This window comes from Trachemys scripta, chromosome 6 (genome assembly GCF_013100865.1).
Source record: "Trachemys scripta elegans isolate TJP31775 chromosome 6, CAS_Tse_1.0, whole genome shotgun sequence".
In the NCBI taxonomy this organism is placed as follows: domain Eukaryota; kingdom Metazoa; phylum Chordata; order Testudines; family Emydidae; genus Trachemys; species Trachemys scripta.
In genome coordinates this window covers 89,565,107-89,589,520 of record NC_048303.1, presented here as the reverse complement: position 1 = coordinate 89,589,520, position 24,414 = coordinate 89,565,107, and the positions used below count along the sequence as shown (strand labels likewise).

Sequence of the window (24,414 nt, the reverse complement as noted above, 5' to 3'; positions counted from 1 at the left end):
GGTATTCCTGTGTCCTATTTGAGACGTGGGTTACTATATCCCTTCCAGAGAAGGTGCATTGGGAGGCATCCATTGATAACTGTTCAAACCATTTTTTTTAAAAAAATTGTGTGTTTCCACCTAAGTGCGTTGGCTGGCCCCATTTCTGGGTCTCACTTGTCAGAAAGCAGGGCAGTTGTCCAAAATACTCAAAGATTTAGCAGATTAGTATTTACCTTTCAGTAAATTGAAGATGCATCCAGGGGTCTGGCTAAGCTGATGCATATCAATCTCTGTGGTATCAATTCTCTGGTGTCCCTATTGGTTCCTATAGTTTTAAGCTTGTGTTTTAAACTAAAAGTTAAGCATCTGGGGCCTGATCCAGCAGCATCAAACTCAGTAGGAGTTTTTCCATTGACTTCAGTGACCATAGGATCAAGCCCTTAGCCCTCATGGCTGCAAACACTGTTCAGATGCCTTACTGAGTAAGTCAAAACAATAGCTTGGGGAGGTGTCATTGCACACATAGCAGAAGTCATATTGACTCCAAAGAGAGTAAATACTTTAACTGTTTCATAGCTGATTGCCTCAGCAGAAACATTACAGCTATTTTGGGACTGGGAGATTGAGAAAAATCATAGCTATGATCTGGACTCATCAGTATGAGGATAAGCACCAGACATCTGTGAACATTTCAGAACTATATACCTGATCTACACTAGGAAATTAGGTCAATATAATTATGCCATTCCAGGGTGTGAAAAATCCACACTCCTTGGTGATGCAGTTAAACGGACCTAAACCCCAGATTAGACAGCGCTAGGTCAATTAGCGAATTCTCCCATTGACCTAGCTATCAGCTCTTGGGGAGGTGAATTACGTACCAGTCAATGTAGGCAGCATCTTCACTGAAGTGCTACAGTGCTGCAGCAGCAGTGTTGCAGCATTATAAGTGTAGACGAGCCCTAAATCTCTTTATGCATCTATCAGCTGCTAGTCTGTGTGGATGTGCAATAGTCAATCTAATCCTCCTTTATAAAGGGCAGGAGGTAGGGAAGCCACTAGACCAGGGGTCGGCAACGTTTGGCACGCGGCTCGCCAAGGTAAGCACCCTAGAGGGCGGGGCCAGTTTATTTACCTGCGGACGCGGCAGGTTCGGCCGATCGTGGCCCCCACTTGCCGCGATTCGCCGTCCCGGGCCAATGGGGGCGGCGAGAAGCAGCGCAGGCGAGGGATGTGCTGGCCGCGGCTTCCCGCCGCCCCCATTGGCCCAGGATGGCGAACCGCGGCGATTGGGGGCCGCGATTGGCCGAACCTGCCGCGTCAGCAGGTAAATAAACTGGCCCGGCCCGCCAGGGTGCTTACCCTGGCAAGTCACTTGCCAAATGTTGCCGACTCCTGCACTAGACTTTTCAAGTTGTTTTTCATCTGTAACAGCACTGAAATTCCCTCGCAATCACTAAGTCCAGTTAGAGTTAGAGTTGTACAAAATGTGGATTTTTGTAGTGTCATATAGTTACTTGAAAGAACAAAATCTCCCAGTGTTATTTTCTGAACAAATAACTCTCCTGTAGGAATCATCATAATCTCCTCTGGACCTGAACAAATATCTGTTGCCGTTAATGGAACTCTTTCTTGCCAGAACAGTAACTCCTCTTGATTTACTGTTCAATCTGTATGGAAAAACCTGACTGACCTAATTCTGCTTCAATTTTCTGTACTCTTGAGGACACTAAATGAGTCTCCTGCAGTTATGCAGTAATCCAGCCTTTGTTGTTTCAGGAAGTTTCAAATCTTGTATCTCTTTATCACACTACTTATTGTATCCTATTGATGTTGAGACAAAATAGTATGTAGAGGAGCAGTGCTTAAAATATAGATATTAAGCACAAAAAACCCCAAACCAATGTTAAACTCACCTCTGAGTATGATCATTTCTGTATCTGGGAAATTCTAATGTAGTCCAGCCCTTTCTGAGGTTGACCCAAATATATCCATGTGCAATATGATTCCTAATTTTTCTTTGCAGCACCCACCTTTTCCACCATCACTGTTCTAACTGGTAACTTCTTTAAGGAATGTACCTGCAGTAGTGCTTTGCACAGAGTGCTTTTGCCAGGGCCACATGCCCTCAGTCAGCATTTGTATGATTCTAGTCCATTTCATATAGAAGCAGGTACTTTGGGGTCATCATTGCTCTTGTATATCCCAATAGCCCCAGTAGTCTAACAGATTACTTGTTTTCAGGCCTTCCAAACTGAGACATTTGCTCTCCTGTTGTAATGGACAGACTACCAGGGTTGGTTCACTATACCACAGAAATGAAAGTGCAAGATTAATGGTCAGTGAACTCTGTGGATTGTGGTAATTTACTGTAACAAAAGGTAAATTTAACACCAGTCCAGTGTTCAAGGCCCTCAAAATATCTCACTACTTCTCTATGTAATGTTAGGGTTTAGTGATTGTCTTCCACTCTAATTTAACACAAGGTACAGCAAAGAGACTAGTTAAGATCTCTTCAAGGGATTTTTTAAAAAAAGAAATCTTCTCTGGTGACATATTTATGAATGGCAATTTTATAGCATGATAATGTAGAACTGTACTGTAACGGTGCGCGACGACTCACCCCTGCGGCGCCTCCTGCTGGTACTTTCTGGGAATTAGCTCTCCAGCCGTTGGAGCGCCCTCTGCAGGCCGGTGTCCCGCTTTCCCTGGCCCCCATGTCTCTCCCGGACCCGGTGCCCCTTGCACGCCAGGGTACTGCCCCCGGGCGATACACACCTCAATCTCTGGGTCACCCCTCCTGGGGAACCTCCACCCACTATCCCCACCTCACCTCAGTTGTAGACTACTGCCAGTCACCAACTAGCCCTCCGTTCCCTGGGGCAGACTGCAGTATAAGCCACTCATCACAGGCAAGGTTGGGTTTGGACCCGCTGCTTCTACCTATAGCGGAACTGCCCCTCTGCAGCCCTAGTACCCTCTAGTGGACCCTTACTTTGGCCTGCAGCCTGGGGCTCTGCTAGGCTGGAGCTCCCCAGCACTGCTCCACCCTCGGTACCTTCCTCAGCTCCCCAGGCAACCTAGTCCCTCCCTCTCCAAAGGTGAGAGAGAGTATCTTTCTGCTCCTGGCCTCCCTGGCCTTTATAGGGCCAGCTGGGTTTGTTTGGGGTGTGGCCCCAGCTGCAGCTGCTTCCCAATCAGCCCAGCTTTTCCCCCTGCCCCAGCCCTCTCCAGGGCTGTTTTAAGCCCTTCCAGGCAGGAGCGGGTGACCACCCTGCTACAGTACCATTAATAGATTATTCATTCTGTAAATGCAGTCTTCAACAGAGAATTAACTTATATCACCACTGTATCTGCTTCCTTAGTCAATACTTTTTTCATTGTTTCCATTTTTATTTAACGTAGACATATACATAATGTTGTATACTACTACTACTACAATGAAAGATTGCCCAAGCAACTATTATGTGTCCCTCCCCCCAAAAGGGGGGGGATTTATTCTGTTGGTTTTTTTTTTTTTGTATTAGCAAAATATTGCAATGTTTGAATTGTGTACACATCAGCAGAATATTTTTTCCTTAAAAACCTTTTATAAAAAAAAGTGTATTTTGTTTGTTTTGCTTTGCTTTGCTTAAGTTTCATGGAAACTGGGGCCTGCAGAAAATTGACCTGTCAATATGTCCAATCCTGTTCCCATTGAAGTCTCTGGTAAAACTTGCACTGACTTTAGTGGCACCAGAATTGGAGCTAGTGTTTTGCCTTTTTACATCTGTGTGCCTGTAAAGTATTATACTTGGGGCTGGTTGCACCACCTATTATGCAGCTTGTGGTCCAAAATATTTAACGACCGGACCACTTAGAATTCATTCAGAAAATATTGTTGGTTATTGATTATAATCCATTTTTGTCTAGTTCCTCTGTTTGCCAGAAGCTGGGAGTGGATGACAGGGAATGGATCACTTGATGATTGCCTGTTCTGTCCATTCCCTCTGAAGCACCTGGCATTGGCCACTGTCTGAAGACAAGATACTGGGCTAGATGGACCATTGGTCTGACCCAGAATGGCTGTTCTTATGTATTATTTTGGAGCAGGGGTGATGTTGTAGAATAGGAATGCGTGGTGTATGTGGCTTTAAAAAGCATAAGTTACAATTGCCTTTTTAGGTGTAAGCGGTTCTTTAGTTTGGTTGGTGTGACATAGCCAGTATCCTTAATGTTTTGCTTTGTTAGCAAATTCGTTTACCAGGTTGCCAAATACTCTATTAATGCTATTATCAATTTCTTACCTGTATTATATTGTGATGGAGAGAAGATGAGTGATAGTATAGGTTTGGCTATGAGTCTGTTATCCTTTTCAGGAGGGAGTAGGATCAGCCTTTTAATTTATGGAATCAGACTTCCCTTATAAATCTCCAGAAGTGTGTATGTCACATGTAGCATGAGTAGACTAGATAAATTCTCATCTCCATGGCTTTGTAAAAAATTGGGACAGAAATTCTCTCCTCTGGCTCCTATTGTTGATTCACTTGCATTGCAATGCAGACCATGGCCCAAAATGTTTAACGACTGAACCACTTAGAATTCATTCAGAAATTCTCACTGGTTATTGGTTATAATCCATTTTTATCTAGTTGAAAGAATTCCATGGTTGAAATTACACTGAAGTTAGACAGCATTGTATTTGTAAAAGTGCCAAAAAGCCAAAAGGAATATTAAACCACACGTAGATAGTGTTATTAAAAGTAGCATTTTGGGGTCCATGTTTGTCGGTCATTCATTGCCTGATCAAATATGCCAAGTTACAAGTAAAACAAAACAAAATGCCACTTTAGAAAGATTATATAACTACAGTAACAGCACTACAAACTCAGTTTGGAATTTGAAAATGAAGGTGTGTTCTTTCTGGTTTGTGCACCATGGTTGGTTTTAAAAGAGTTTGCAACTGGAAATTAATTCTGTAGGGGCTGAGTGAGCTGGAATAGAATCCAGCTTGCACTGTAATAGCTCTGCAATGCCAACAGTTTGTTTAAAGAATAAAGAAAGTGAAAACTTAAAGTTTGTCAGTAGAATAAGCACATAGGATTTTAATCACCAACAAGAAACAGTTCTGCTAAATAAGAATGTCCCAGTCTTACACAATCACTATTCTGACTGCAATCACACTTTAAAGAGACCTAAAATAATACTCAATTGTTTTATAAAAATTTTTTCTTTGTGCTTAACAAACTGGCTTGCAAACACAAAATGCTTGAAAGCATGAGTAGAATAGATCTGCTGAGTTGCTGTTCTCATACAACTAATAGCTAAAATTAAGGGGAGGAGGGAAGAGAGAGAGTCTTCATTGTTCGTTATCAAGGGTATTCCTGTAGAGTAAATGTAAGTCTGATTTTCTCTCCATTCCTAGAAATGCATGTTAATTCAGAATAGTTGGGTATTAGAAATTGACTGAATAGTTGGGTATTAGAAATTGCTTATGTTATCATATAATATTGATAACTACTGACAGATCTTTCCTGATATCTTTCCCACATCCTTTATCATCTTAGACTTCAGGCTCGAATTGCTCACAGAATCCAGGAACTGGAGAATTTACCTGGCTCTCTGCCTCCTGATCTGCGAACCAAAGCTACAGTCGAGCTGAAGGCACTTAGGTTACTGAATTTTCAGCGCCAGGTAATACCTTTTACTGAAGGGAAATTTTTGCAGTGGTCACAATCGAAAGTGATCTTTCCTCAGCACAGGATATATTGGCAGTAGACATTTACGAAAGTACTGAGTTTAAAGAGGAATGTCAATATTTGAGCAAACTTAACTGAAAAACGCTATTCATAGAAACATCAAATGTACATGATCAGTATCTTGTATTTCATTTATAACTGAAAATGCGTGTGTTCTCTCTCTCCCTCCCCAGCTCCTGTTTAATCCTGCAGTATAGTCCTTAAAATCCTAGATTTATGATCTAGTCTTTCAGGGAGAACATGGGGATGGCACAAATAGATCAAAAAGGAGGACAGGATAGGCTGAGAGTTCACAACCCCTTGTTCAAATACAAATCATAATAGATGTCACTTTTCTGATAATCTCAAAACCTAGTGGGTCAGATTTTTCTAAGAACCAGTTGCATGTTCTCAGTGATACATGTGTGTGATTATTGTGTGTTCCTCACAGTGACCCCTATTTTCAAAAGACCTGTGGTAATGTGCAGGCTGTGCAGCTAGGCCCAACAAGAGCATGTCCAAGATATAAGTTTGCTCAGACCTTGGGTGCAGGCACAGCATAAGAATTTTGCAAAGGGGCTTTGCTGTGCCAGACTCCCTAGACCCTTGCCATTTGGCTCTCCCAGCTGGCCTGAGAGCAGCAGGGGTGTCAGTTGGCTGCTCTTGACCCTGCCCCTATTGGCCAGCCAAAATTGGTTCCTGGAAGAAATCTTTGGGACTAGCACAGTTTAGTAGTGTGTGTACCATGCTATGTGTATCCTCCTCCCCACTGCCCTAGTGATTCCTTTATGGTAGAGTCTTGTCTGAGGCCAGTTCTCAGGAGCAGCATGCTATTCATTCTGTGCATTTAGAACTGTGTGGCCATGCCCCTCTCAGCCTTAGTAATTCCCTGCTGCTTCCGCCATCCCACTATCTCATGCTGAAAATGAATGTCCCGTCGATGTGTGTGGGGTCAACCAAGTTCAACATCAGATTTAAAACAGAACACAGGTCATCTTGTTCTACCATGCTTTGTTAAAATGGATTTTCATCTTGGTTAGCCCCTTCCATGCCAGCAGGACAATCATTTTCAACACCAGCTTGTGAGGGAGGAAGGAGTGTGACATCTGCCATGTTTGACCTCTAATATTAGACACACCACTTGTGGACCTGCTTATATAAGTGGAGGTCATACCACTGTATAGAAAGAGGAAGATCCTACAAAGAATGAAGAGCTTTTTAGGATGATGTTCACCTTCTTGCTGCATCTGAGGATTACAGGATCTAAATTTTCAGTATCTCAATGAAAAGTGAAAGGGAGAAGCAGGATTGAAGAGCTCATGAAAAGTTAACTTTCTACCTTCATATGCTGTATTGGTGACTAAAATTGTTCTTCTGTGAGTGCAGAATGGTGGTTTTTTTAAGTTTGTCTCTTCTTGCTGGTAGCTAAGACAAGAGGTGGTGGCCTGCATGCGCCGTGACACAACACTGGAGACAGCACTGAACTCCAAAGCCTACAAGCGCAGCAAGCGCCAGACTCTGAGGGAAGCCCGAATGACAGAAAAGCTTGAGAAACAGCAGAAAATAGAACAGGAGAGAAAACGTAGACAGAAGCACCAGGTATTTTAATCTCTGCTATTCCAAAATTAATGTATTCCAGATACAGAGAAATGCCATTGAGGTAAGTGTTAGATCTTGCTTTGCTTGGCCAGCTATCACCGTTTTATATTTAGGGATCCCAGAATACAAAGAGATGACTTACCAGAGGCCATACAGTAAGCAAGCGGAGCAGTCCAGAATTTGGGTGTTCGTAGTTTTAAATCCTGTATTCTGTCAATTATACTACAATGTCTCAGCTGATTTATTATTTTCTTTCTCTAGGAATATCTGAACAGCATATTGCAGCATGCTAAAGATTTTAAAGAATACCACCGGTCAGTGGCTGGGAAAATTCAGAAACTTTCTAAAGCTGTGGCAACTTGGCATGCCAATACTGAGCGTGAGCAGAAGAAGGAAACTGAGCGAATTGAGAAAGAAAGAATGAGAAGACTGATGGTAAGGGGTCTTTTGGTAAAATGCCAACTCTGGCATGCTCTGTAGTAACAATTCTAATGATATGAGAGTGGGGAGATAGTAATGTGTTGTATTAAGATGTAGCATATTTTTTATACTACTGGAAAGAGTTAGGAAAAACAAAGCATTGCTGATCAAACTTTGCTGCAAATACTGAATGTTGCAGTCTTCAGATTTGACTGCCAAACAGCCTGTTTGCCAAGTATATATTAAATAAATTCAGTATCTATTTAATACCCTGATATATACTCTCAAGGACTCATATACTTCCTTTGCATGATAAGGGCTCTCTGATCAATTAGATTTTAACTAATATGAATCTAAACATACCTGTGAGATTAGTTTTATGTGCTTTATAGTGGTGGTAGTGACATTATTTGTTTGACTTTGTTCACTTTGAGCCATATTTACTTTTGTTTGAGCCATATTTACCCTTGTGTATATTTGTCTAGCCTCATTACTGATAATCTGCTCGTGACAGTATAACTGCTGTTTTGTAATCTCCATTAAATCACCTAATCTTTCTAATTTCATATTTCAAACATTTTTTACAACAGTGCAGGTATGTGGCAAAGTTCATTAGTATATTCACCACATGAAGATCATGTATTTTTTTCTAACCTTTTCATTATAGTTCTAATAACTACTTATGCCTCTATTTTTTTGCAATATTCATCAGGAACTTAGTTTGATTATGATTTATGTGCCAAAGAATACATTTGCTGTGTAAATTATTTTTGTAGAAAAATTAAAGGGAAAAAGGTTATTTCAGTTAGTAGCGGTAACTCTCTCTCCTCTCTTCACACTTTCTTCTAGCCCACTCTGGCTTTTTTTAAAATATACGTATTTAAGCAATGATGATAAATACAGTATTTTCTGGGAATTAGTGACTGTCTAAGAGCGACACTAATTCCATCTGACCATTAATCCTCAGAGTTATGGTCCAAAGAAAGCTAGCAGCAAGAGTATCTTTCTTTTTCTTTCCCTCCTCCCCACCACCTCACAATAGTACTACTCATCGTTTCTTTTGAGGGGAAAATGTGATGGGTCGGCTTCCCATGTGACCATGTCTCTTCAGAGTGCTGTCAAACTGATTGGCAGGCATGTCTAGATTAGGAAAATAGCTTGTGTTTTTATAACATCTTAATTAAAACATTTTAACGAAGATAATTTTATATAGGACTTTGCACCTAACGTAGACAAGGCAAGTTGTGTTTAGAAGTGTGTTAGCTGGTCATGGTTATCACCTTAGAGTAGACTAATATTTTCTTTTTAATATTAGTAGAAATCTGGTAACTTTGTGATCTAATTCTATTTAACAGTAGGATTCACTGAGGTCTACCAACAGTAAATCTAATGACTGGGAAACTAGTTATTAATTTTTACAAGCATTTGAGTGACACACTTTTCGTAAGGCACAACATCAGTGAAAGAGCAAGTAAATGTCTAATTTGGGTGAAGATATGGGGCAAAGCCTCAATGCTTGTCCAAAATCTGTCACTACCAACTATAAGGGCTGACTAGATTGGTTTTAAATCACTAAATGAAAAATACAAGTACATGCAAAATACAAATGAAGGATTTGCAGAGGAAAAGAACAAATTTTTTGGCCCTGAGGCCTTTCTCAAGGTTATATACCAGGGGCAGCCAACCTGAGCCTGAGAAGGAGCCAGAATTTACAAACGTACATTGCAGAAGAGCCACAGTAATATGTCAGCAGCCCCCTCATCAGCTCCCCCCACTCCAACCTGCAGTGGCTCCTGCCTGCTGGCAGCCCCACCAATCAGTGCCTCCTGCTCCCTCCCCACACCTCCTGCCTGCTGCGATCAGCTGTTACGCGGTGCGCAGAAGGCTCTGGTGGGGATGGGGGAAAGAGTGAGGGCATGGCAGGCTTGGGGCAAGGGGTGAAGTCGGGGCAGGGCCTGGAGCAGAGCAGGGGTTTGAGTAGTCTATAGCTCCAGCCCTGGAGTGAGTGCCTATGCAAGGAGCCTCATATTAATCTATGAAGAGCCGCATGTGGCTCCGGAGCTACAGGTTGACCAACCCTGTTATATACCAATCTACATTATAGAGATCCTTTAGACTAGCTGCTCTAACTGTTGCCATGTTAATTATCAGAAATAAAACATGTACTCTCGCTGTTTTAAAAACATTTTTACATCCTGAGGTGAATGAGCAGATATCAGTCCAGGATTTGTATGTTAGGAGCACGTAGGTCACATCGCTAATAAAAGTGAGGGGCAGCGGCCAACTTGATGTACCCTCAGACATGCCCAGAACACTAATATCCACTGCTCGCCCCTGAGGCCATCTACCTGTGGACTGTGAGTTGTCATCTTTGTTTTCAAAGACAAATCACTTGAGGGTCATCTTCAATCAGATTTTCTGTCAGGGGCACTTCAGGTATTACTACCCCAGTGCTTACCAAATTCACAGTTGAATTCTTGTGAGGACACAACTGCATGTTGAGCACACGTGGCCTGTGTGTGCACAAGAGAGGCCCTCTTCTGTCAACCTAGCTGTTTCCACACTGGGGTTTTTGTCAGCATAACTGTGTTGCTTGGGGGTTTGGGTTTTTTTCACATCTCTGACCAACATAACTATGTATATAAGTTTAAGTGTCAGTCAGGCCTATGCTATGTAGTTATTTCATTCCTTTCTTGAAATGTAGCCCAAATCAGTGGCATTTTTACTTATCTTTTACCCTATATACCAAAAAGAACAGGAGTACTTGTGGCACCTTAGAGACTAACAGATTTATTAGAGCATAAGCATAAGCTTTCGTGGGCTACAACCCACTTCTTCGGATGCATAGAAGTGGGTTGTAGCCCACGAAAGCTTATGCTCTAATAAATTTGTTAGTCTCTAAGGTGCCACAAGTACTCCTGTTCTTTTTGAGGATACAGACTAACACGGCTGCTACCCTGAAACCTATATACCAAGAAGTTTATCTTTTAAAAACTAAAAAGTCTCTTCTCCCCTCAAAGACCATGTCTAGACTAGGAAAATGGTCATGTTTGAAACATGCTAGCAGGAAATCCACCTCCTATTTCATAATACTCAAAGATTATTGGATGAGATTTCTAAAGCACAAATCAGAATTAGACATCCTGCTCTCATTACCTTTCAATAGGAGTTATGTACCTAACTGCACTTTGAGCCTTTGAAAATCTTCCCCTTTGCAGCCTTCTGTAAGGCTGTGAGTTTCCTAGGGCCTTACCCATTCAGTGTGTCAAAAAGTATACAATTCTTCCCTTCCTGACCCATTTCTTTTGTAGAAGGTCCTCAAGTTATCCTGCACCTCAAAAATGGGAATCGAAGACATTTCAAATACACTTCTATAGTTCCAGTGCTAGTGGTGGTGTTTCTTCTCTGTAAGTGTCTAGACCATGAATGTTGTTTTTCTCTGTGTTGGTAGGCTGAAGATGAAGAAGGCTACCGTAAGCTGATTGACCAGAAGAAAGACAGACGTCTGGCATACCTGCTGCAGCAGACAGATGAGTATGTGGCCAACCTGACTAATCTGGTTTGGGAGCACAAGCAAGCACAAGCTGCCAAAGAAAAGAAAAAGAGGAGGAGAAGAAAGAAGGCAAGTAGAGAACTGAGCTACAACTAATATCTCCCCACTGCGCCCTGCTAATGTAACTGTTGGTGGGTAAGACCAGAAGAAACCGTTGTGATAGTCTTGTCTGACCTCCTGCATAACACAGGTCATAGAGCTTCCACAAAATAATTCCTTTTGAAATAGAGCACATCTTAGAAAAACATTCAGTCTTGATTTAAAAATTGTCAGTGATGCAGAATCCACCACAACCCGTGGTAAATTGTTCCAATGGTTAATTACTCTCATAATTAAAAATATACATTTTATTTGCAGTCCGAATTTGTTTAGCTTGGGCTTCTAATCATTGGCTCATGTTATACCTTTCTCTGCGAGATTGAAAAGCCCACTATTAAATATTTGTTCCCCATACAGATACTTATAAACTGGAATCAAGTCACACCTGAACCTTCTCTGTTAAGCTAAACTCTGCATTGGTCTTATGTATACAAGCTTGCTTGAAATTTTATAAACTATGAAATTGCTAACATTAAACGAGTATACATTTTTGTTCCAAAAGTCTGGTATAAGAAATCATGTGGTTTATGCTATACAAATATTGAATTAGCTCTTTAAGTGTCAGTTTACTAATCAACATGAATAATTCCATAGATGGAAGGGGCACAAGATTAGAAAATTTCACTGGGTTATAAACTTGATTTATTAATAAATATTCAATAGGCAGGAATTAGCCAACCTACTATCCATTAGCATGTATGTCTCTTAAATTCTATAGATTGGGAAGGTGAGAGAAGGGCTATCTTATGCCAACAGAAATTGGTCCAATAAAAGATATTACCTTACCTACCTTGTCTCTTGTAGTAATATAGGATTTGTCATAGTGAACTACTAGACCATTAGTGTATCAAATCAGGTGCCTTTAGCAGTGGATAATGTGCTTCAGAGAGAGACTGAAAACACCACCATGAAGTGCTTGCTAATTGTGCAGTGTTTCACCTGGAGGCACAAAAAGTGAATATTCCTTCTTGGTACCTGCAGCCAGTTTGCCCTCTGAACAGTTATCTTGAACCTTCCAATTCTGAACTCAGCTCAGTCCTGTACTTAGTTGACAGGGCAAGTGGACAGAGCCAAAGAGAGCATTTTGTTTAGGGCCATTTTGTGCAAATCGATAGCCTGGAAATAGTGTTGTTTTCTATCTGCATTCTGACCATTTAGTATAAGCCTTTTTAAAATTCACTTTGGATGCTATGAAACATTTCTTTGTTAGTCAGAGAGGGTATGGCTGGGAGTTAAGCAATATTATTTACTTAATAAAATAATTCTGTAAGTGAAGTCATTAAATAATAGTTTGGTATTTTCATGACCCCCCAATTCCTTTCATACCTTGAAGGACGGACAAGATGACCTTCTAGATGACTATCTGTAATTCTCATGGTATGAGTCTGCTTAATATGAGAGAGAAGAAATAATGGCTCAGAACTTTATTTGCTTGTTCTGCATAAACAAAGAGTGCACCTGCTAATTTTCCTGGTAATTTACCCTTACAGAATTTGAAATGCTTGCTTGGGTTTCTCCACATAGAGTAAGAGCATGCTAAGTACAGTAACAAGCACCAAAATATAATAACTGGACAATGTTAAGGATGACAGACCTCGGAAGTACCCTTTCCTCCCCTCCATCCCCCTCCAAAAAATGTCAGCTGTGCCTCTTTAAGAATTCTTTTGTAAAACAGAATGAGGAGGCAATGTCTTAAAATAAAAATCAGATTTCAGGGTACTTGGCGTACAGTCATGGCAAGAGCGGCATTCAAATTTAACACACTTAATTCTCCCCACAGATATCACACAGCATCACTGTGCTTGGCTTATACAGAGGTATAAACATAGTGTTTCCTAGTATTTCTGTTGACACTCTTGTGTCATTTGTATCTGTGAATGGCCCTATTCCAGTATTTTCTTAGCATAAGTCTGTGCTCAGATGAGAGCATCTTCTGGTGATGTCAATGCATTCATAAGTCTCTAATGCTGAAAAATCGTGTCCAGACAGACCATAAATATCTGATGCAATGTGTTCTGCCCAGCTCAAAACATAAAGGAAAATTAGCAATAAGATTTTGTGCTTTACCCTGATCATCTTCAGCCTGTCCATGCTAGTGAACTCTGCCATCAAGCCATTTTGTTCATCTATAAAGAAAGAGATGAGTCCTAATAAATATGGCTGTGTTTGTGCTTTGATTTATAACTGTGATTTCATTTGTTACTTAAGTTTGACCCACAGTCACCCAGCAAGTTGTCATTGTGCTTCTCAGCCATATACTTTGGATACCTCTGTTCTTATATTACCTAATCAATTGAAAATATGGTTTAATCAATTAAAAACATATTTAAATATTCCATTCTTACATAGGAGCAGGACAAGAGTCCTTTAGGCTTGCTCCCAAGGGTGAACACTGATGAAGTGGATGGTGCAGAAGTACTTCTTTTCAGCCTCACTATTTATAATTAGGAAATGAAGCCTATTTACCCAAGAGGCCAGACTGGTTACAAAGAATCCATTTTGTGCTCTTGGGGAAATAGGACTCTGGATTTTTTTTCTGGCAATAATTCTGCACTTGTCTGGAATAGCTCCTTTTGAACTGCTCTGGTCTGTTGAAAAAGTGCAGAACTGGGTCACTCACTTTCAGTGGAGTTGCTTCTGATAGGAGCCCAAGATTTTTTCAAGTTCTGTAGATAGTTCGTACTGTACAAGTGGTAGGGAAACAGACGGGAGAAGTTCATGATGTAGTCTTTTGTTTAGGACTGTAGCTGACTTTCTCAAATACTCCAAGCACATATGTGATGTAGGCAGAGTATGTCTTCGGTATGAAGTACATGAGTGTCACTGTTTTGCCCTCTCATATGTTTTTATATATACAGCTTTCCATTTGTATTGTGAGGACACAGGAAGAGTAGAGCCAGAATAACCAGGAGCGTAGCTAAGATGAGGCATTACTTTATGAAATAGTAAATGGGACATCTGCTCTGTAAGCATATTGGTGTCTGAGATCAGCTGAGAAGCACCTCTTTATAAACAGTCCAGATCACTGGCTGTCAAGGATGGACATTGTTTCCAAGTCCTTCTCCTAGTCCCACTTCACCCACTGAAGTTTTCAGCCATAGTTATGAAGAAAAAATACTTCAGTTCTATACAATTGTCATCGCCCCTCAAGTCATCCTCTATTTGTCTGTGGCATAACTGAATAACCGATATGGAATACCCTCTTTTAAGACCATTGCTTAGGTTCATTGTTGTTTCTGTCCCTGTCTGGAGAGTTTTCTGGTTATGTAGGCTGTAATTTATTGATCCTGAATGTGCGCATCTTTGTCATCTGATAATAGTTTGGCAGGTGTTAAATTATAATTACTGCTGCTGATTGGCTACAAGTTGTGCACACAGATAGTCTATGCTAAAAAATCCTGTTTTTGTGTTACCTCATCCTGCTGGTTTGCTTGTTTCATCTACCGGTTATATTAGACTGCAAGGTCTTGGGGGGAGGGGCTCTCATTTACTATATGTATTTACTGTGCCTAAGTTGACTGTGACATGGCTGAGAATTATAGATGCTCCCACAATATAAATGTTAAATAATAGATTTGCACAGTGCTAGCAATAAATTTTTTTTCTTCCAGTACATTTACATATTGCTTCCTCCACTCAACATCCAAATCCTTGGGAACCATTTATTATAAATGGCTCTGCTATCTTGTGCACAAACTACTCTTTACACAGTGTATGACACTGAGGCTTAGTGACTGATTATCTGTTGTGCTGTGCAAGGCCTCCTGTTGGAGTTAGCGGGTCTCTTTTCATTGGCTTTAATGAGTTGATCAAGACTATATAAATATTAAAGAGTTTCTTCCTAGGTAAGATGATGATTCCTGTCTACATGTCTGCTCTTATCTCTTTTTTGTTTACACTGTTCATTCCCCCCAAGCCATGCATTTAACCACCATCTTTGCCTTTCTCTCGCTCTGGTCTCCATCTCTTTTTCCATGCAGCCACCGATACCTGGTAACCACTCCTTGATCCTCTTTTCTCCCAGTAACTCCTTAAAACACATCCAGAGAGACTTGTAGAGCTTGGTCCCTCTTCAGACAAATGTTTCTCAGTAGTCAGTAGGAAATGTATATAGACTGGCAAAACTCCTGTTAAACTTCACTGTGGTGTCACTTCCCATTTTATTGCAACCCATCCCTCCAATCTGTGCATTGTCTCTTGACATTGTAGGTTCATTGACATAGGGACCATGTCATCTTGTTGTCTGCAAATGTTTAGTGCTACATAAATAACAGTCACAATTTTAAATTCTCCATTTCATTCTTTCCATCCACTCCCATCTACTGATTCATCTTCCTCACACAGTTGCCATCATGCATTTCCACTCCAGGTGTACCCCCATACACTGTTTCAAGTGGGTGGGGGAGAACCTAGTCAACCAGTGCAGTTTGAGGAGTCCAGGTCAAACCTGTGCCTCCATGAATCATCCTGATGCGATCATGAATCACCCTGTTCCCTGCTTTCTGTAAACTCTCCTCTTTGTGCACCGTTCAGATTCTTCCTGTCAACACAAATAGCCACTGCCCGGGAGGGCTGAACTGAGATTACACTGGTGTGAGAGCAGAATTTACCCCACTTGGTATTACCTAGGTATTTCTACCATTATTTCTTTCTTCGAAGTTTCTACTCCTTTGAAACACCAGAATCTGCTGAACAAACAGGCTCAATTTGAGGATAGGATGAGTAAACATAGTGTTCAGAAGGATAGATAAATCTTGAATGTCTTTATAATTATAAAAAGAAAAGTTAGCTTTTCTTGTTTTAGCCCACATTGCCATCTAAACACACACATTACTTAAAATGAGGTGCTAGCTTATAAAGAGTGACTGTCAAAATAGCCCATTTTTACTAACAAGATCTTCTTCCTGTGCATTTCAGGTGAAATCTGCTTTCTGTAGTGACAAAGGCAAAATTATACTCCTGTTAGCAGTGCACAGCCAACACTGCAACAGGAGGGGGAGCTGGATTCTGTTTGTTCTTGCACATCATGAATAGAATTGTTAGCCAATTTCTAAGTGCAGGGGCAAATCAGGCCTTTCACTGACCCTCATGCTGCCCTGTTGCCTTAAGTGGGGTAGCCTAAGGCATGATTTGACTTTCAGCATGCTTATTACTGGTGGTGATGCATGGGAAGCGTAGATTCCAGTTTGACTTGGGAGTCAGTTTTTCTATCTGCTAGCCCTACAGTCTTATTATTGTAAACTGAGTGACTCTGATCTGGAATTATTGACATATTTAACAGAAACCCCACAATACTGTTTCTAGTCACTTTTCAGAGTGAAATAGCTTTTGCTAAGATTCCAGTATGGAAGCCAAAGCTGTTTTAGGAACAACAAACAGCAAAACATATGAACATTATTTTATCGTTCATGCTTGGTTATACTCGTCTTAGTTTGAACGTAACATTTTTGTCTGTTTTCATTTCAGAAGGCAGAAGAGAATGCAGAGGGAATGGGATCTGATCTTGGTCCTGATGGAGAGGTAAACATTTTAAAAGCCTTTTTCTCAAAGGAGTAGATCCTACAAAATAAATCACATTATGTATTGCTGGTTGTTAAATATCAAGGAGCCAGATCCCAGAACCTTTACTTGCCCAAATAATCAGATTGACTTCAAGGGACTAAGTACAATGGAACTACTTGCATTGGTAAGGGTCGCAGGATCAGGCTCATGAGTATCTGCAGATAATGTGTATGCATACACATTGACACAATTTATAATATTTCACAGTATAGGTAAAGTGTGTTTGGAACTCATACTGTAGAATTATGATGAATATGTCATCCCAGGTTATCTTTATAAAATATGATCTGGTCATTTTAAATAAAATGATCAAAATATAAAATTAGCATTTGAGAATTTAAATTATAAAGTAATTTGATTTCCTGTATTTTTCCCAAAGTTATGGCTCCTACTAGCTGTAATAGATAAATTTGTATTCTAGACTTGTGGCCCACTCCATTCAGGTACCTAGAGCAGGGATTTGCAGTGAGATAGGACGCACTGTCACTATAACTTTCTTCTTAAATTATGCCCAGAAGTGCCTAAAAAGATCCATTTTTATAACTAGGAGAAAATATATCCGGCTTAACTATCCTCCCATACAAGCCATTTTTTAAAAAAATCTGAAGCCTAGTCTCTGGAGCATTGTATATATCTGAGTATTCTGAAAATCCCTTTCAGCTTGTGCACATCTACGTGTAAAAGTGGATTTCTTGAGATCCAAGACTTTGTGTAGTACACAGTTTATTTGTCAACTATGGTTGTAAGCATAGCACATTATATTATCACATTAGTAGGAAATAAGCCTACATCAGACAGTATGGGATAAAATGTGCTGTGTCGTGATGGCTCCTTTGTCTGTCAGAAATAATTGCAAATTAAAACTTCTCCCATCATGTTCTTTGGACACTAAACTCTTCAGAGAGGCCAGTAAATACTTCTGGCTCCATAGTATCCTCATTCAGTTACACTTAATATTGGGATATGCCTTTGGATGATACTTGTGGAGATATTGGGACCTACTGTTGGTCCAGGTGCCGACCAAGAAACTTTTGCTGTGGTTTTCAGTTTTTGTTTTTCTTTTGAAACTTTAACTTTTCAAACTGTTGTTTTCTGTCATTGTCTCTATTGGCAAGAAAGTCCAGATGTCTTATACTGTGATATTGGCTTTCACTTTTAGCCCATTGATGAGAGCAGTCAGATGAGTGACCTTCCAGTCAAAGTGACTCACACTGAAACAGGCAAAGTTCTTCTTGGACCAGAAGCTCCAAAAGCAAGTCAGCTGGATGCTTGGTTAGAAATGAATCCTGGGTAAGTAGCTAAACAAACATAACAGGATTTTTAATAACTACTTTCACTTCTGTGGATAGGTGTAACAAGAGAAATATAGTTTCATTACCCAACCTTATTTCATTTAATAGCTGTTTATAAAATGATTTAGAAACATATTGAATCTAAGTGGTTTTTTTTCTAACCTCCTATCCTTTTGTCTTCTTGGACCAGCTATGAAGTAGCTCCTAGGTCTGACAGTGAGGAGGAGAGTGACTCTGAATATGAGGAGGAGGTATGTGTACTTACTTATTTCATGTCTAAGAGCATATGAGGGGAAAACCTTGTTTTTCTCTCTAGTAAGAAGGGGGGGCGGGAAATCTCATAAAGGAAAGGAGCAACACATGAAAACAATTGGAGGGACTATAATGCCAACAAGAAACTAGCCCTTAGTGCAACATAGGAGGAGAGAGGAGTACGTGATCCATTTCTGGTTATTTATAATCGTAATTCAGAACAAACAAGGAGATTCCTTTTGATAACAATATTCTATGACAGGAGATATGGTGACTCTGTTCTGAATAAACTGATAAAATGGATTTGACAGATACAAGGTATCTCCATATGCATAAGTTTGTATTTCTATTAAGAGACATACTTTCTTAATCCTTCTATTATTAAAAAGCCACCAATTTAGGGGGAGGAGGACAGAACAGACAAATTTGCTGTTTGTGGTAATCAAGTGTTTGATTCAGTAATAAGCAAAATTGTATTAAAAGCATTTGGTAGAACACATACACAGAGCTGTTTTTTTTTTTTAATAGATAAATGTAAGCTTTTGGCAACTTAGCCTGATTTTGTTGTTGCTGCTGCTGTTGTTTTCTTCTTGGTAATCTTTCAATGAGAGTAGTTGGCTGTGACCTTTCAGGCAACAGACTGTAAAGAGGGGCTGATTAAAGCAATGACATGTCAGTATATGTTGATTTGTCTACCTTGTATCACCAGATCTTGGGTGTGCTCTAGGGATAAGGAGGCCAATGCGACTTCAGTTACTGCAAATGTGACGATGGTAGCGGGGATAAATTCACCTTAGAGTAGTTTTATTTATTTATTTATTTATTTATTTAAATTAAATATGTAAAAATAAGCCACTTGTGTTTGGAGGGGCAATTCTAAATATTTTCCATTTAGTTCTGTGGATTGCAGGCAGTGGTGATATGGTGGAATTTTCACTCACCACTCAGCATGTTAGTTGTTTGAATATTGTTTTTATCCTATTTTAATCTAGAATCAGAAAATATTGGCAGGGTCCTGAATTAAATATTGCAAAATGCTAAGATTATGCTTAGTTGATATTTCTACAGCCTACATATGTTGCAAATAGAATTGCATTGTGTACGTTTTAAAATAGTGTATGGTTTTTACATTTGATTTAACAATACACACTAAAGTGTGGCTCCTGCAAAGGCTTGCACACCGGCTTAGTCTTATGTACTATGAGTAGTTCCACTGAAGTCACAGTATGTCCAATTAGGCATGTGTGTAAGACTTTGCAGATCGAGACCTAATAACCTAACTCTATGGGGTGATGAAAGTGATAACTTCTATTGACCTTAGTAGGTGGTAAGGGCTGTCAGCACCTCCCAATACTGGGCCTTGAGTGTAGTGTAGTATAGACATAGATGTAGAATTAGATAAGATCTACTCTCTGTGTAGAAAGGGATGTGCCTATAATTCTGGTACAGTTTTGTGACAAGCAGAAAGAAAGGGAGAAATCATTCTAAAAGTAGTTTGCCTACAGGAGGCATAGGGATATTTGTTTTAACTGATAAGAATTTAAGTTGTTACAAAATAGCATTACTTCAAAGGGAACAGAGATTCTTGGAGAAACCACAATAAGATCTGAAAACCTTTCAGTCCATTTATCATCATCTGCAATATTAATTGGAAAGAAGGTAAATAATAAATAAGGAACAAAAAGTTTAATCTATTTAAAGACAATTTTAATATATCAAACACTAAAACAGCTCAGACCTAGTGGATCTTGTCAGTTTGATTGCTTTTTTGTCTGAATAGAGTGTATGTTATGAATCTTCAGTATGTTTTGAAGAAGGGAATATATATATTCTACTCAATGAACGGGAAAAGAAGAGATGTTTCAAATATGAAGGAATTAAAATGGGAAAATTTGTTTTCTAAGTGTTTTGCAGTTTTACCTTGGTTCACTTACATCACAGCAAGAAGGTTGCAGTTGACAGAAGAGGAGAGATGTCAATAACTCTCTCGTTAGGATTTCTTTTGTTGTAAAGCAGTGTCCAATGAAAACTGTTGATAAAAACCTGAATGAAGTCTGGCTGATGTTATGACCAAGAAAAATGATACTTTCCTATTTTTCTCTCCCCTCTCAAGTTTTTCTGTTGTCTCCTCTGTAGGATGATGATGAGGAATCCAGTAGACAAGAAGTAGATGAGAAAATACTCCTGGATCCTAACAGTGAAGAAGTTTCTGAGAAGGATGCTAAGCAGATCATTGAGTGAGTGTGTCCTTCTCTGGGGGTAGGAGGTGGATTTCTCCACCCTATCTTTAACTTTAGCTGTGTTACCTAATAAATAAATTAATGGAGATGTCCTATCTCCTAGAACTGGAAGGGACCTTGAAAGGTCATTGAGTCCAGCCCCTTGCCTTCACTAGCAGGACCATGTACTAATTTTGCCCCAGAGTGGCCCCCTCAAGGATTGAACTCTCAATCCTGGGTTTAGCAGGCCAATGATCAAACCACTGAGCTATTCCTCCCCCCCTATTTTTATTAAGAGCACTTGAATAAGAAGTGAAGGTTCAGAGCACTGAACAAATTGGTATAGTGTGAACAACATAACTCTGCTTTACCTATCTTCTAGGACAGCCAAACAAGATGTGGATGATGAATACAGTATGCAATATAGTGCTAGAGGATCTCAGTCCTACTATACAGTTGCTCATGCAATCGCTGAGAGGGTGGAGAAACAGTCTGCTCTTCTTATTAATGGATCACTAAAACATTATCAGGTAAGAAACCTAGTTGGAGTTTCCTTCCCAAGTTGTAAAAGCCGGTTTATGGCCAGCTATAATCCTGCAGTTAACCCTTGCTTTATACGTGACTTTTGCACTGTTGCATAATGATGGCCGAGTATTTGTATAATATGCTTTTATTGAGTAAAGCATGTTATAATATAATATTTAAAAGTTTATGCACATTAGGAAGGTCTGTAGGAATAAGTGCTTTCATCTCTGAGTGGATCAGATTTGACCACATTTGTGTTGCATTGAATCACAAGATATCCATTTGGGTAGAAAACAATTGTCTGGAAAAGAAGATTGGATTCTGCCTTCCCAATGGAAATGTCACACATGACACCTGTATAATAATATCAGCTCTAAGTGTACCTGTAATTATCATCTTCATTGGCAAACAGTAGTGATCCAGTTTGGGTTTTTGCTTATTGTTTTAGTGAAGTACTTTTTATAAAATGGCACCCTAATATTTCAGTGCACTAACCGGTTGAATCCAGAAACCTCTTTATTCTGGATGCTGTTGGCGTGGCTATGGAGAGAATTGTGCTCTGAGGATAGGACTGGGGAGTGGGAACCTTTGCGTAGTCTGTGGCCACTGACTCCCTGTGGCCTCTGAAAAGTCATTTGTGGCTTGATTTTTTTGAGGCACTGAGCATCTGTAGTTCCCTAGCAGATTATTGAGAGCTGCAGGTGCTCAGCATTGTTTTCAGTCTGATCACTTGGCTCTCAGTTTCCTTGCCTGAAAAATAGAGAATATTACTTTCTTATCTAAACAGCAAGGATGATGTGAAGATACATATTTTTTTTTTTAAAGTGTTCATAGAACACTAGAAGGAAGGGCAACCTTAATTCTTATACATCCTAACTTTTCAGTGATGGACTTTGCAACCCAAAAATTCTTTTTTTGTATTTTTTTTTTAAATGCAAACTAAAAACCCAGAAATTCCAGCAAGTCAGATTGGGGCCTAGATCCATAGCACAGACCTCTACTGATTGAGTTAATGCTGTCACTGACAGCTGTAGCAAGTAGGGTGTTATTCTCTCTGTGGACCAGCACAAGTGGGGGCTGAGGCACAATTTGCCAGTGAGTTTCAGAGCTATTTGCTGGCAATAGAGGAATGGTGAGACTCAGGAATCCTGGGTTCAATCCCAGGTTCTTGAGGGGAGTGTGCCTTAGTGGATATAGAGCATTCTGCCCCAGTCCTTCTCCCTCCTCTTTTCCCCCCTATACTCCTCTCTGTCTCTCTCCCTGAACCACTCTGCTCCTATTTCCCTCTGCCCTCTCTGTATTCCAGTCAGGCTACTTCCTCTTTCTTCATGCTGCCTGTGGGCCATGGAGAACACAAGAGTGACTCTTCCTGTTCTTCGTTCTGCTGCCACAGCAGCACCTGCAGCTGGGCAAAGAAATTACAAAGTCCTGCTCAACCTTTGCAGCTCTTGGGCTCAGTAAAGACTGCGAATGTAGCAATTAAACTCCACTAAGTCTCTACTGGGCATGTGTGAACTATGACTTTTCCTCCCCAGAGGCTTATAAGTTGGCCAAATTTTGATGAATTCTCATGGGGACAACAAAAGTCACATCCCTACACCAGGGTGACAGTCACCTCCCCATAACCAAATTTCAGGTCCTTACTCCACCAAATTTTGAGTCCCCTCTCCAGAGTATGGAGAATGGTAGAGCTTCTCAATGAAGCAGTTGTAAGAATTTTTTTTATTGTGGACAACAGTATATTTTTCTGTAATCTCATTCTTGCAAATATTTCAGCCTGAACAGTTCAAATTTGACTAAGTTATAAATGGAATCCTGCGAAACTGTTTATTTTTTATAATTTTTCATTTTATTTTGAGAATTTTGTTTGATTTTGTTTTATCCATTTTAGCCACGTGGTGGGGGGAGTTAGGTCCTGCCCCTGGGGGAGGAGAGCGAGAGGCCCTGTGGGGTGGTATTGCAAAATGAGCTCTCCTCACACATGTCGCAGGAGAAGATCCTGTCCTGCAGGGCTGGGCCTGGCTCCCCACAATAGGATCTGACTCTGTGGGTGCTCCAGGGCTGGAGCACCATGGAAAAAAGACTGGCAGCCAGTTCCCTCCTTACCCGCAGCACCTCCCACCGCTGGTGGCCCCGCCGATCAACTCGTCCCCCTCCCTCCCAGCGCCTCCCGCCTGCCACGATCAGCTGTTCTCCAGCGTGCAGGAAGTGCTGGGGGGAGAGGGAGGAGCCGGGACAGGGCGTGCTCAGGGGAGGGGGTGGAAAGGAGGAGGGGTCTGGGACTGAGCAGGGTTGAGCACCCACAGGGAAAAGATGGAAGCCAGCGCCTGTGCTCCCCACTACAGGTGTTGTGACCTGGTGCATGTTGCTCACTCAGATTTGGCCCAGCTTCCCCTCTGCCATTGTGATGGAGGAGTGGCCGGGACAAACCTTGAATGGTGCTTGACATGTGCTGGGTCACAACACCTGGAGTGGGGAGCCAGGCCTGCCGCACAGGGCAGCAGCTGATGCTGTAGGTGAGTTTTAGAGGCTTTTTTCATCTTATATGTTTCTTTATTTTGTGTTATTTCACATTTGCAAAAAACACAGGACTCTAGTTGTAAGCAAATGAAACAGTCTTGTAATGGAAAGTATTAGGCAACCTCAACTATAGGTGTGACAGGGTTGGGACTCACCACCGCAGCGTCTCCTACTGATCGTCTCGGGGAATCGGTTCGATCCAGTAGAGCGCCTCCTTCTGGTGGTGTCCTGTCTGTCATCCCGCCAGGGATTGGTGTGTGGACCCGCTGTGCTCCCGACACACAGGGTCCTCTTTCTAGAGTACTGCCCTCCAACAGTGTCCTTCTGTCTGTTTGCGCCCCCTTCCAGGGGGGGGATGATCAACAGTCCCACACCTTTAAGTCCAATCCCTACAGTCCAGGATCTGGCGTAGTTCCGACTGGCCACTCCCTGCAGCCTATGGCTGAGTGTATGGCCAAAGGGAACAAAAAGGGGGAAGGGGGGGGGGGGACACCCAGGCCCGCCCACTACTCTGAGTCCCGGTCCAGAGGCCCTCTAGCGACAGCCTTGCTGTCCTCCTCCTTCGTTCTCTGACTACTCCTCTGGACCGCTTCCCCAACAGCCCTTCTCCCCACTAGGCCTTTTCCTTCCAGGCCTGCCGCCTGGCAGGCTACAGGGTAGGACCTTCTCCCGCT

The 24,414-nt window shown here is 41.0% G+C and overlaps 1 protein-coding gene across 5 annotated transcripts in view; it reads left to right on the top strand.

Annotated features, from left to right (window-relative positions):
• The window catches only part of SMARCA2 (SWI/SNF related, matrix associated, actin dependent regulator of chromatin, subfamily a, member 2), a 177,816-nt gene that overhangs the window by 43,767 nt on the left and 109,635 nt on the right, over positions 1-24,414 (top strand). For all 5 annotated transcript variants that reach the window (XM_034774956.1, XM_034774955.1, XM_034774954.1 and 2 more), the window contains 9 exons: positions 5,529-5,655; positions 7,125-7,298; positions 7,560-7,733; positions 11,170-11,340; positions 16,837-16,890; positions 18,092-18,222; positions 18,415-18,475; positions 20,613-20,713; positions 21,078-21,225. In XM_034774956.1, the coding sequence (XP_034630847.1) occupies positions 5,529-5,655; positions 7,125-7,298; positions 7,560-7,733; positions 11,170-11,340; positions 16,837-16,890; positions 18,092-18,222; positions 18,415-18,475; positions 20,613-20,713; positions 21,078-21,225 (1,141 nt within the window). The remainder of the gene's footprint in view (positions 1-5,528; positions 5,656-7,124; positions 7,299-7,559; positions 7,734-11,169; positions 11,341-16,836; positions 16,891-18,091; positions 18,223-18,414; positions 18,476-20,612; positions 20,714-21,077; positions 21,226-24,414) is intronic.